Raw genomic sequence first — 12,500 nt, 5'->3', positions numbered from 1 at the left:
CACTCACACACACTCACTAGCTCACACACACACACACTCACTAACTCTCACACACACTCACTAGATCAGAACTGCACACAGTACTCCAGCTGTGGCCTCACCAAGGTTCTATACAACTCCAACATGACCTCCCTACTTTTGTAATCTATGCCTCGATTGATAAAGGCAAGTGTCCCATATGCCTTTTTACCACCCCACTAACATGCCCCTCCGCCTTCAGAGATCTATGGGCACACACGCCAAGGTCCCTTTGTTCCTCAGAACTTCCTAGTTTCGTGCTATTCATTGAATACTTCCTTGTCAAATTACACCTTCCAAAGTGTATCACCTCACACTTTTCAGGGTTAAATTCCATTTGCCACTTATCTGCCCATTTGACCATCCCGTCTATATCTTCCTGTAGCCCAAGACACTCAACCTCACTGTTAACCACCCGGCCAATCTTTGTGTCATCCTCAAACTTACTAATCCTCCCCCCCACATAGTCATCTATGTTGTTCATATAAATGACGAATAATAGGGGACCGAGCACAGATCCCTGTGGTAAGCCACTGGACACTGGCTTCCAGTCACTAAAGCATCCTTCTGTCATCACCCTCTGTCTCCGACAACTAAGCCAATTTTGAATCCACCTTATCGAATTACCCTATATCCCATGTGCATTTGCCTTCTTTATAAGTCTCCCGTGTGGGACCCTGTCAAAGGCTTTGTTGAAATCCATATAAACTACATCAATTGCACTACACACCTGGTCACCTCCTCAAAAAGTTCAATCAAATTTGTTAGGCATGACCTCCCTCTGACAAGGCCATGCTAACTATCCCACACACACGAACACACATGAACACACACACACACACACGTGCACACACATGCACACACACATGCACACACACACATGCACAAGCACACACACAGACACACACACACATGCACACACACACATGCACAAGCACACACACAAGCGCGCACACACAAGCGCACACACACATGCACACACACACATGCACACACACACGCAGACACACACACACAGACGTACACACACACGCGCGCACACACACACACACGCACACACGAGTACACACACGAACACACACATGCACACACACACAGACACACACGCACACACGAACACACACATACACACACACACATGCACACACACACATGCACAAGCACACACACAGACACACACACACATGCACACACACACATGCACAAGCACACACACAAGCGCGCACACACAAGCGCACACACACATGCACACACACACATGCACACACACACACACACACACACGCACACACACACACACAGACGTACACACACACACGCGCACACACACACACACGCACACACATGAGTACACACACGAACACACACATGCACACACACACAGACACACACGCACACACGAACGCACACATGCACACACACACAGACACACACGCACACACGAACGCACACACACACATGAACACACACACACACACACACACGAACACACACGGCTGAATAACAGGTTCGGGGACCATGGCGGGCTCTGCACCCGGAAGCCAGGGGACTCTTGACGCCCGGGCCTGCCTTTGGAAAGCGCCTGATAGGACGGCAGCGACGGGCTCGTTAACTTCCAGGGCGGCTGTGAGGCTGGTCCTCCCGCCCCCGATCCGTGTTGTGGGGGGGGGATGGGGGGGAAGGTTTGGCCTCTGAGGTCACTGGCCACACCCCCGAACGTGGTCAGTCACGGCCGGTCGATCGAAGGCCCCCCACCCCACCCCACCCCCGCCCCCGCCCCCAGCACCGGACAGTCTGAGGGGAGCCGACAAACGCAGGATCGATTCAAACCTCCGCGGGATCACTCGTCGCCGAGCAACGCGCAGGTTTCTGAGGCGAGAGCTTCGCAACTCGAGTTCTCCGACCCTCGGCCGCCATCGTAAGCGGCATTCTTTTCTCGAGCCGCTTACCTACCTACGTGGAGAGGGGTGGTCATCCAGCTGTTGCATCGCTCTCCCTCCAGAGATGCCTGCGCTGTTGGAGCGGGGGGGGGGGTGGGGAGAGAGGCGGGGGGAGGGGGTGGTGGGAGGAGGGGTGGTTGGGGAGAAGGGCCTAACCAGACCCCCAGGTTCAACCTCGGAGCCCACCCACGTATCGTCTCCGGCCGACTTGAGCAGCCGATGGCTACCCACTCATCCCCCACCCCCCCGGTAAGAGGAGGAGGCCATGCCGGACACGCGCAGCCTGGGAGGAGGGGGCTGTGGAGACCCAGGGCCCAACCATCTTCAGCTGCTTCATCAATGACCTTCCCTCCATCATTAGGTCAGAAGTGGGGATGTTCGCTGATGTTTGCACAATGTTCAGCACCATTCGCGACTCCTCAGATACTGAAGCAGCCCATGTCCAAATGCAGCAAGACCTGGACAATATCCAGGCTTTGGGGCTGACAAGTGGCCAGTAACATTCACACCAGACAAGTGTCAGGCAATGACCATCTCCAACAAGAGAGAATCTAATCATCGCCCCTTGACATTCAATGGGCATTACCATCGCTGAATCCCCCACTATCAACATCCTGGGGGTTACCATTGACCAGAAACTGAACCGGACCAGCCATATAAACACTGTGGCTACAAGAGCAGGTCAGAGGCTGGGAATCCTGCAGAGAGTCACTCACCTCCTGACTCCCACCAAAGCCTGTCCATCATTGACAAGGCACAAGTCAGGAGTGTGATGGGACACTCCCCCCACTTGCCTGGATGAGTGCGGCTCCCATGACACTCGAGAAGCTTGACACCATCCAGGACAAAGCAGCCCCCGCTCGATCGGCACCCCGTCCACCAACATTCACTCCCTCCACCACCGACGCACAGTAGCAGCAGTGTGTGTACCATCTACAAGATGCACTGCAGCAACTCACCGAGGCTCCTTCGACAGCACCTTCCAAACCCACGACCGCTACCATCTAGAAGGACGAGGGCAGCAGACGCACGGGGAACACCACCACCTGGGAGTTCCCCTCCGAGCCACACTCGCCGTCCCGACTTGGGAATATATCGGCCGTTCCTTCACTGTCGCCGGGTCAAAATCCTGGGGAAACTCCCTCCCTAACAGCACGGTGGGTGTACCTACACCACAGGGGCTGCAGCGGTTCAAGAAGGCGGCTCACCGCCACCTTTTTAAGGGTCAACTAGGGCCGGGGCGATAAAAATGCTGGGTCCGGCCAGCGACATCCCGTGAATGAATTATTTTTTTTTAAAAATCAGGTGGCGTTAGGCTCACCAGAAGCAGGTGGTCCCCACTCCGGAAAGGGCTCAGCGGCCTAATGAGGGCGGCCAGAGTGAGTAAGGCCTCGGCAACTGCCATCTTGCGCCCATGGGCCACGCTCAGGGCAGGCTTGCGGACGCAGGAGGGAGGTCGCCGTGCCCATCTCGCTCTCTCTCTCTCTCTCTTTCTCTCTCTCTCAGGTCACTTTGCATCCCTGGGAGATCCACAGAATCACACAGCGCGGACGAGGCCCTTCGGCCCATCGAGTCTGCACCGAGCCGGCCAGGGAGGAAGCACCGCGCTCAGCAGAGCTCTCCGCAGGCTGAGGAAAGGGCCTCTAACTCCTACGATGTTGAAAAGTGGGGGGGCAGACCCGCTCAACCAGATAACCGGCTTCCCCACGGCATAACGGATCGAGCGAGCGTTCAGCCGAGACTCGGGGAGGCCCTCAGCTGGAGCGTCCGCGCCCGGACTGACCGGCTGCCCTTCGGGGACCACTCATGGCACGAGTCTGATGCTGAAGGCATGTTATAGCGTTCACACCGCAGTACGGCAGCCCATTGGGTCGTTAGCGACCTTAAATGCTCTCTTAAACGACATCTACATCACATGGGCAGTTTTCCAGCCCACCTGCCACATTATAGGAAACTGGCGGGATCGTAAAGGAAATATCATATTTTTCCTATTATTACTGTGGGACACTGAAGTAGGCTTGTAGGCTTATGGGGGCTGTGTGTGTGTTTGTGTGTGTGTGTGTGTGTATATGAGTTAGTGAGAGTGTGTGTGTGTGTGTATGAGTTAGTGAGAGTGTGTGTGTGTGTGGTGTGTGTGTGTATGAGTTGGTGTGTGAGTTAGTGTGTGTCTGTGTATGAGTTAGTGAGAGAGTGAGGGTTTGTGTGTGTATGAGTTGGTGTGTGAGTTAGTGTGTGTGTGTGTGTATGAGTTAGTGAGAGAGTGAGAGTGTGTGTGTGTATGAGTTAGTGAGAGTGTGTGTTGTGTGTGTGTGTGTATGTGTGTATGAGTTAGTGAGAGAGTGAGGGTTTGTGTGTGTGTATATGAGTTGGTGTGTGAGTTAGTGTGTGCGTGTGTGTGTATGAGTTAGTGAGAGAGTGAGTGTGTGTGTGTGTGTATGAGTTAGTGAGAGTGTGTGTGTGTGGTGTGTGTGTGTATGAGTTGGTGTGTGAGTTAGTGCGTGTGTGTGTATGAGTTAGTGAGAGAGTGAGTGTGAGCGTATGAGTTAGTGAGAGTGTGTGTGTGTGTGTGTGTATGAGTTGGTGTGTGAGTTAGTGCGTGTGTGTGTGTATGAGTTAGTGAGAGAGTGTGTGTGTGTGTGTGTATGAGTTAGTGAGAGTGTGTGTGTGTGTGTGGTGTGTGAGTATGTGTATGTGTATGAGTTGGTGTGTGTGTGTGTCAGTGTGTGTGTATGAGTTAGTGAGAGAGTGAGGGTTTGTTTGTGTGTATGAGTTGGTGTGTGAGTTAGTGTGTGTGTATGAGTTAGTGAGAGAGTGAGAGTGTGTGTGTCTGAGTTAGTGAGAGTGTGTGTGTGTATGTGTGTGTGTATGAGTTAGTGAGAGAGTGAGGGTTTGTATGTGTGTATGAGTTGGTGTGTGAGTTTGTGTGTGTGTGTGTGTATGAGTTAGTGAGAGAGTGAGAGTGTGTGTGTGTATGAGTTAGTGAGAGTGTGTGTGTGTGTATGAGTTAGTGAGAGTGTGTGTGTGTGTATGTGTGTATGAGTTAGTGAGAGAGTGAGGGTTTGTGTGTGTGTATATGAGTTGGTGTGTGAGTTAGTGTGTGCATGTGTGTGTATGAGTTAGTGAGAGAGTGAGAGTGTGTGTGTGTGTGTATGAGTTAATGAGAGTGTGTGTGTGTGGTGTGTGTGTGTATGAGTTGGTGTGTGAGTTAGTGCATGTGTGTGTGTATGAGTTAGTGAGAGTGTGTGTGTGTATGAGTTAGTGAGAGTGTGTGTGTGTGTGTATGAGTTAGTGAGAGTGTGTGTGTGTGTATGAGTTAGTGAGAGTGTGTGTGTGTGTATGAGTTAGTGAGAGTGTGTGTGTGTGGTGTGTGAGTATGTGTATGTGTATGAGTTGGTGTGTGTGTGTGTCAGTGTGTGTGTATGAGTTAGTGAGAGAGTGAGGGTTTGTGTGTGTGTATGAGTTGGTGTGTGAGTTAGTGTGTGTGTATGAGTTAGTGAGAGAGTGAGAGTGTGTGTGTGTGAGTTAGTGAGAGTGTGTGTGTGTGTATGTATGTGTGTGTGTGTGTGTATGTGTGTGTGTGTATGAGTTAGTGAGAGAGTGAGGGTTTGTATGTGTGTATGAGTTGGTGTGTGAGTTAGTGTGTGCGTGTGTGTGTATGAGTTAGTGAGAGAGTGAGAGTGTGTGTGTGTGAGTTAGTGAGAGAGTGAGGGTTTGTATGTGTGTATGAGTTGGTGTGTGAGTTAGTGTGTGCGTGTGTGTGTATGAGTTAGTGAGAGAGTGAGAATGTGTGTGTGTATATGAGTTAGTGAGAGTGTGTGTGTGTGGTGTGTCTGTATGTGTGTGTGTGTGTATGAGTTAGTGTGTGTGTGTGTTAGTGTGCATGGGTGAGTGAGCTAGCGAAAGTGTGTGCGTGTGTATGTGTGTGTGTGACTAATTTGATTAAAGTGAAGACAGTCAGGCTGCAAGGTTTAAATCATCAAAGGGATTAAGTGTAAATCAGGCATTTTGAAAAGGAGAGATTGACAAAGATGTCATGAACAAAAGGACAAAGGGGGCGTTAATGGTAGTGGTACTGGCTAAAGGAGATGTTGATAGTGGTGTAAAGGCATTTACTTTCTTACCTTAAGACCTGCTGAGTTCTTCCAGCATTTTCTGTTTTTGTTTCAGATTTCCAGCATCCGCGGTATTTTGCTTTTTATCTTAGCGGGGATATCAATGTTTAATTGACCCAAAGACAAGGTGGAATAATGAAAGATGTTTATATTCTGGGAAAAGTACCTTCCAAAGAAATGTTGAAGCAATCGGATTTAAAGATCGGAAAGTGGAGAAAACATATTTGAGGGGGGATTGAAAGCTGTATGTGGAGTGGCTATGTGAGATCTTGAAGAGTGTACTGTGAAGTGGCAGCCTCTAGACACCCCAGAGAAGCCCTTGCTTATTCCAGAAAACAAAGCTTTGTTACAAGCCTTGGATTTCCATTGTCGAGTGCGAGAGGGAGAGGGAAGCTGTGAAATACCTCCCTTATAGCAACAGTGAGTGCCTTGCGGAAATATTACTGGATGTTTTATAGATTGTGAATCTATTTGGACAGTTGCTGGGAAAAGGGTTTTAATTTGGGAGCCTAGTTAAGTAGAAATCTTTTTGGGAAATGCTGTAAGGCTAAATTTCATTGTGTAGCTGTAATCTTGGGTGTTTTAAGTTTTCTTTTTGTCAATCAAGGTTTTAATTTAATCTTTAAAATCTCCCAAAAGTGGCAGTGGGCTCTTTTCTCCTGACTTCAGCGCACATACCTTCTCATGGGGCTGAATTTCGCCCTTGTCGGGAGGGCTCGGTGGGGGAGGGGGGTACGGGGGGGTTGGGGAGGGAATCTGGCCACCGCCCATGATCAAGGCCGGAAGGCGATTTCACGCTGTGGGGGGACAATTAAGGCCCACCCATCGTGAAACACGAGCAGCAGCGCTCAGTGCTGCCAGTGCGGGGGGCAGGGTGGGGGTGGTTGTGGGGAGGAGGGCGAGCGTGTCTCCCTGAGGCACAGTGCTGTCTCAGGGAGATGAAGAGTTGTGAAAAAAAAATCATAAAGGATCAAAAAATGTCATAAAACGTGTACCCCTTTCATGCGGACCCTGTCACGTGAGCAGAGGCGTCGCATGATCACACAGTGCAGAAGAGGCCCTTCGGCCCATCGAGTCTGCGCCGACACGTTACTCATGAAAAGTTGACGTTTTTAATTTTATTTTTATTTGCCCCGCGGATGAGGTTTCCTAAATTAAAAAAAAGTGCAAAGGCCCTAAGGTTGGACGGGCAGTGTAAAATTCCTTTTATCAGCCTTGTTAATGGTGTTAACTGGCCTTTTAATTGTCGGTGGGTGAGCTGCCACCAGGAGATACCTTCCTTATAGCAACAGTGAGTGCCTTGCGGAAATATTACTGGATGTTTTATAGATTGTGAATCTATTTGGACAGTTGCTGGGAAAAGGGTTTTAATTTGGGAGCCTAGTTAAGTAGAAATCTTTTTGGGAAATGCTGTAAGGCTAAATTTCATTGTGTAGCTGTAATCTTGGGTGTTTTAAGTTTTCTTTTTGTCAATCAAGGTTTTAATTTAATCTTTAAAATCTCCCAAAAGTGACAGTGGGCTCTTTTCTCCTGACTTCAGCGCATATACCTTCTCATGGGGCAGAATTTCGCCCTTGTCGGGTGGGCTCGGCAGGGTTGTGGGGGTGGGGGGGAATCTGGCTGCCACCTATGATCAAGGCCAGAAGGCAATTTCACGCTGTGGGGGGACAATTAAGGCCCGCCAATCGTGAAACGCGAGTGGCAGAGCTCAGTGCGGGGGGTGGTGGGGCGGGGCAGGGTGGGGGTGGTTGTGGGGAGGAGGGCGAGCGTGTCTCCCTGAGGCACAGTGCTGCCTCAGGGAGATGAAGTGTTGTGAAAAAAGAAATCATAAAGGATTGAAAAATGTCATAAAACGTGTCCCCCCTCATGTGGACCCTGTCGTGTGAGCAGGGGCATCGCAGAGTCACACAGTGCAGAAGAGGCCCTTCGGCCCATCGAGTCTGCGCCGACACATTACTCATGAAACGTTGACGTTTTTAATTCTATTTTTATTTGCCCCGCGGATGAGGTTTCCTAAATTACAAAAAAGCGCAAAGGCCGTAAGGTTGGACGGGCAGTGGAAAATTTCTTTTAGCAGCCTTGTTAATGGCGTTAACTGACCTTTTAATTGTCGGTGGGTGAGCTGCCACCAGGAGATACCTTCCTTATAGCAACAGTGAGTGCCTTGCAGAAATATTACTGGATGTTTTATAGATTGTGAATCTATTTGGACGGTTGCCGGGAAAAGGGTTTTAATTTGGGAGTCTAGTTAAGTAGAAATCTTTTGGGAAATGCTGTAAGGCTAAATTTAATTGTGTAGCTGTAATCCACCAAGCGCCAACTGAGGTATCGCGCGACTTGCACGTTGACGTCGGGACGCTCGCCCAACGTCAACACGCGTATGTTTGACACTTGAGCAGGTCGGGAGGTGCGCCCACCCGCCGAGCTGAAAAGTTTACCCACGCCAAAATACAAATCGCAAACTGCTGCCATAGCTTGGCCAAGTTTCTCTTTTTGGGGTTTGGCCAGCCCGGACAGTTACCACCTGCAGTAGCCTAACATGGCGACGTCGGGAGCCGCACAAACGCAAACTGGCAAAACGTCTCCAGACGTGGGAAACGTTCCTGATTTGGGGGGCGGTGGGGGGCGTTATTCTGCCCTGGCTCTAATTTTAAACTCCGGCCTAGGCTTCCCCCAACCATATCTCTCTCTCTCCCTCTCTCTGTCTACCCCTCACCCCTCAATGGCGTAGTGGTATTGTCGCTGGACTAGTAATCCAGACCACGGCAGACGGTGAATTCAATAAAAACCAGGAATAAAAAAGTCTGATGATGACCACGAAACCATTGTCGTAAAATCCCCATCTGGTTCACTCATGTCCCCTTTAGGGAAGGGAAACCTTACCTGGCCCACGCGTGACTCCAGGCCCACAGCGATGTGGTTGACTCTTAAGTGCCCTCTGAACAAGGGCAATTAGGGATGGGCAATAAATACTGGCCTAGCCAGCGACGCCTGCATCCCACAAACAGGAAAAAAAACACACACACACACAAATTGACACACACAACCTCAAACTGACACACAAATAAACGCAAAATTGACACAACTACAAATGCAAACTGACACACGTAGATACAAACTGACATAGACGCAAACACAAACTGACACAGACACACACACACGCACAAAGTGACAGACACAAACTGACACACGTAGATACAAACTCACAAGGACAAAAACTGACACACACACACACAAAGTGACAGACACAAACTGACACACACACAAACGGATGCACACACAAACTGACATGTACATGCACAATTTGACACACTCAAACTGACACAAGCACACAAACACACAAACACAGACTGACACCAACGCGGACTGTCACACACTAACACAAACCAATACACGTGCACATACATAAATATATGTATGTGTATATACATGTTTCTGTGCAAACGCACCACACACACATGCACAAAGACAAACAGACATGCACACACATGCACACACACCACATACAGACACGTCTCTACAGGCACACATATGCACTCGGAGAGCCCCCTCCGGCAGTAAGCCTCCTGTGCCATTCCACGAGGCCTCACCTCAATGGCCTCCTTCTCCAGGACACACTGGTCGAAGCTGAGCAGGGCAGCCCGGACGATGTGAGGCGCTGGCAGGGCAGCCAGGCCGATGTTGATGAGGTTGCTCCTCTTCAGGTCCAGCACGGTCAGCTCCTGCTTCCTCCTGGCGTTCTGCTTCTGGAACAGAGAGACGGCAGCTCTGAGCTCAGCCCCATCGGGGCAGGTCAGTCAGAGAGGACGGCCTCCCCTCCCTGAGAGAGTGTGCGTGGTCAAACGCCGACCTTTCACCCCGGCCTGATCGATCTGGGGGAGGGTGGGCTCAAATACAAATCCAGGCCTCTGGCCCTCTCTGGTGGGGTCTGAGGACACCGAATCGTGCCCTCCCCCACCCTCCCACCCCGCCATAATCCAGGCCCAACGTTCCCAGCAGCACCGAGGGAGCACCACACTGGCAGAGGTGACTCCTTTCGGAGGAGGGATCGTCTGGCGGAGGGCCTTGCCTGACCTCGCTCGTTCGAACGTTAAAGATCCCACGGCCGCTATCGGGAGAAGAGCTGGGGAGGGGGCGCGGGTGGGGGGAGGAGTGCGGCCTTGGAGTTCTCCCCCCAGTGTCCCAGGGATCCCCGGTACTTAACCCTCGGGCCAACAGGGCTAAACGCAGGACGACCCGCAGGGGTCCTCGTCCTGCCCGCTGCTTTTGTGGGATCTTGCTGTGGGCAGAAAGGCAGGTCCTCGCATCCCCCCCCCTCGCTTCCTCCCCGCACAGCAAGATCCCACCAGCGGCGGCTTAAGGGCGACGTTCAGCGGTGTGTTGGTTTCGGGGGTTAAATATCGGGCCTCAGGACTGCCCGGGGAGGACTCTCCACATCCGAGACCCACCCCCTCACCCCAACTGCCTCCAGATCCCACCCCCCCACCCCGCTCCACCCCACTCTTCCTCCAACAGTGGCCGCGGATTTTTGACATCTGCCAGAGAGAGAGTGAGAGAGAGAAGCCGGGGCACCTCGGATTTAATACCTCACTCGAACGACAAGCGCGTCCCACCCACCACACCCCCTCAGCCCCAACTCAACTCCCCCACCCCTCCCACCTACCCCAACCCCCTCCCCCCCACCACCCCCCCATCCCGCTCCTGATAGCGCGGCGCTCCCTTGGCACGGGCGCCAGGGGAGTGGTCAGCAGGCTCCGGCCTCCGGAGTGATCCCCCCCCCACCACCACCCGACACCCCCCCCCAAAAGCGCCGCTCTCCGACGCGAACACCAGGAGCGACTGGGTTCGAGGACAGGAGGAGGAGGAGGAGGAGGAGGAGGCCGAGAATTGGGAGCAGGAGGAGGCCGTTTGGCCCCTCGAGCCTGCTGTGCCCCACCAATCGATAAGATGGCGGTTGATCCCACTGTGGACTCGACTCCACTTTGCTGCCTGTCCCTCCGCCTCCCCTACAAACCCTCGACTCCCCCACTCGATAAGACTGTGGCTGATCTGATTGTGGCCTCGACTCTGTTTTCCTGCCTGTCCCTCCTCCCCCTCCTCCCTCCATAACCCTCGACTCCCTCGTCGATCGAAACTCTGTCTAACTCGGCCTCAGATATATTCAGTGACCCGGCCTCCGCCGCTCTCTGGGGGGAGAGAATCCCACAGACTGACCCCCCCTCTGAGAGAAGAAATTCCTCCTCGTCTCCCTCTTCAATGGGAGACCCTCCCCCCCACCTTATTTTTAAACTGTGTCCCCCCCCACCCTCGTTCTAGATTCCACCCCCACCCCAAAACGACCCCCCTGCAAACATCCCACCCACCCCCAATCAATAGCCATTTGGGAGGGGGGGGGAGAGGAGGCCCCGCCCCACCCCAGCCCCGCAGGCCCCGGCCTACCTGGAGGAGTTGGAGGCCGCCGGCCTTGCACTCGAAGAGCTGCCGCAGCCTGGCCGTGTCGAGGGCCATGGGCTCCAGGGTGGCCCAGATGGTCTGGGGCCCGAAGCGGCCACACCTGGGCAGGGCGGGCAGCTCGCCCAGGCCGCTCCAGAACAGCCTGACCGTCCTGGCCAGGCCCGGTTCGGCCTGGCGGGGTAGGCCGGAGCGGGCGGGGCCTACCGGAATAGGAGGAGGCAGCGGAGGGGGGCAGGGGAGGACGCAGAGGAGGAGGCAGGGGAGGCCCGCCCAGGGGGCCAGGACCGGTTTCCGCGGCGATGCGCTCGCCCTCCTCCACCACCTCCTCCACCTCCTCCTCCTCCTCCTCCTCCTCCTCCTCCTCCCGGAGGTCAGAGAAGTCCATGGCGCGGAGCCGCAGCTCCTTGACGTTCCTGAGGAGGGCGTCCCACATCTGGTCCAGGTCCCTCTGCAGGTCGGGGCAGCGGAGGGGCTCGGGGGGCAGGGGCCGAAGGTCGGCCCTGTCCTCCGGCCGCTCGCCGGGCCTGGCGACGCTCCCGGGCTTCTTCTCCATCTTCATCGGCGTCAGGAGCTCGAGGGGGTGGGGTGGGAAGGGCAGGTGGGTTGGTACAGAGAGAGAGAGAGAGAGAGAGAGGGAAAGAGAGAGAGGGAACCCGAGGGGGGGTGAGGAGGGGTGGGTTGGTACAGAGAGAGAGAGAGAAAGAGAGAGAGGGAAAGAGAGAGAAGGAACCTGAGGGGAGGTGAGGAGGGGTGGGTTGGTACAAGGAGAGAGAGAGAAAGAGAGAGAGGGAACCCGAGATGGGGTGAGGAGGAGTGGGTTGGTACAGAGAGAGAGAGAGAGAGAAAGAGAGAGAGAGAGAGAGAGAGAGAGGGGGAACCCGAGGGGAGGTGAGGAGGGGTAGGTTGGTACAGAGAGAGAGAGGGAGGGAAAGAGAGAGAGGGAACCCGAGGGGTGGTGAGGAGGGGTAGGTTGGTA

At 53.4% G+C, this 12,500-nt stretch overlaps 1 protein-coding gene across 1 annotated transcript in view; it reads right to left on the bottom strand.

The window, feature by feature from the left end:
• Positions 1-12,500, bottom strand: part of LOC144677747 (FH1/FH2 domain-containing protein 3-like) — a 32,628-nt gene extending 20,128 nt beyond the window's left edge. The window contains exons 1-2 of the mRNA XM_078537775.1: positions 11,510-12,500; positions 9,661-9,816 (exon numbers count right to left, since the gene is read on the bottom strand). Of these exons, the coding sequence (XP_078393901.1) occupies positions 9,661-9,816; positions 11,510-11,578 (225 nt within the window). The 5' untranslated portion in view covers positions 11,579-12,500. The remainder of the gene's footprint in view (positions 1-9,660; positions 9,817-11,509) is intronic.

Source organism: Cetorhinus maximus, unplaced genomic scaffold, assembly GCF_964194155.1.
Source record: "Cetorhinus maximus unplaced genomic scaffold, sCetMax3.hap1.1 HAP1_SCAFFOLD_2972, whole genome shotgun sequence".
Taxonomy (NCBI): Eukaryota; Metazoa; Chordata; class Chondrichthyes; order Lamniformes; family Cetorhinidae; genus Cetorhinus; species Cetorhinus maximus.
The sequence above is the reverse complement of the archived record's forward strand: the minus strand, read 5'-3'. Positions and strand labels throughout refer to the sequence as shown.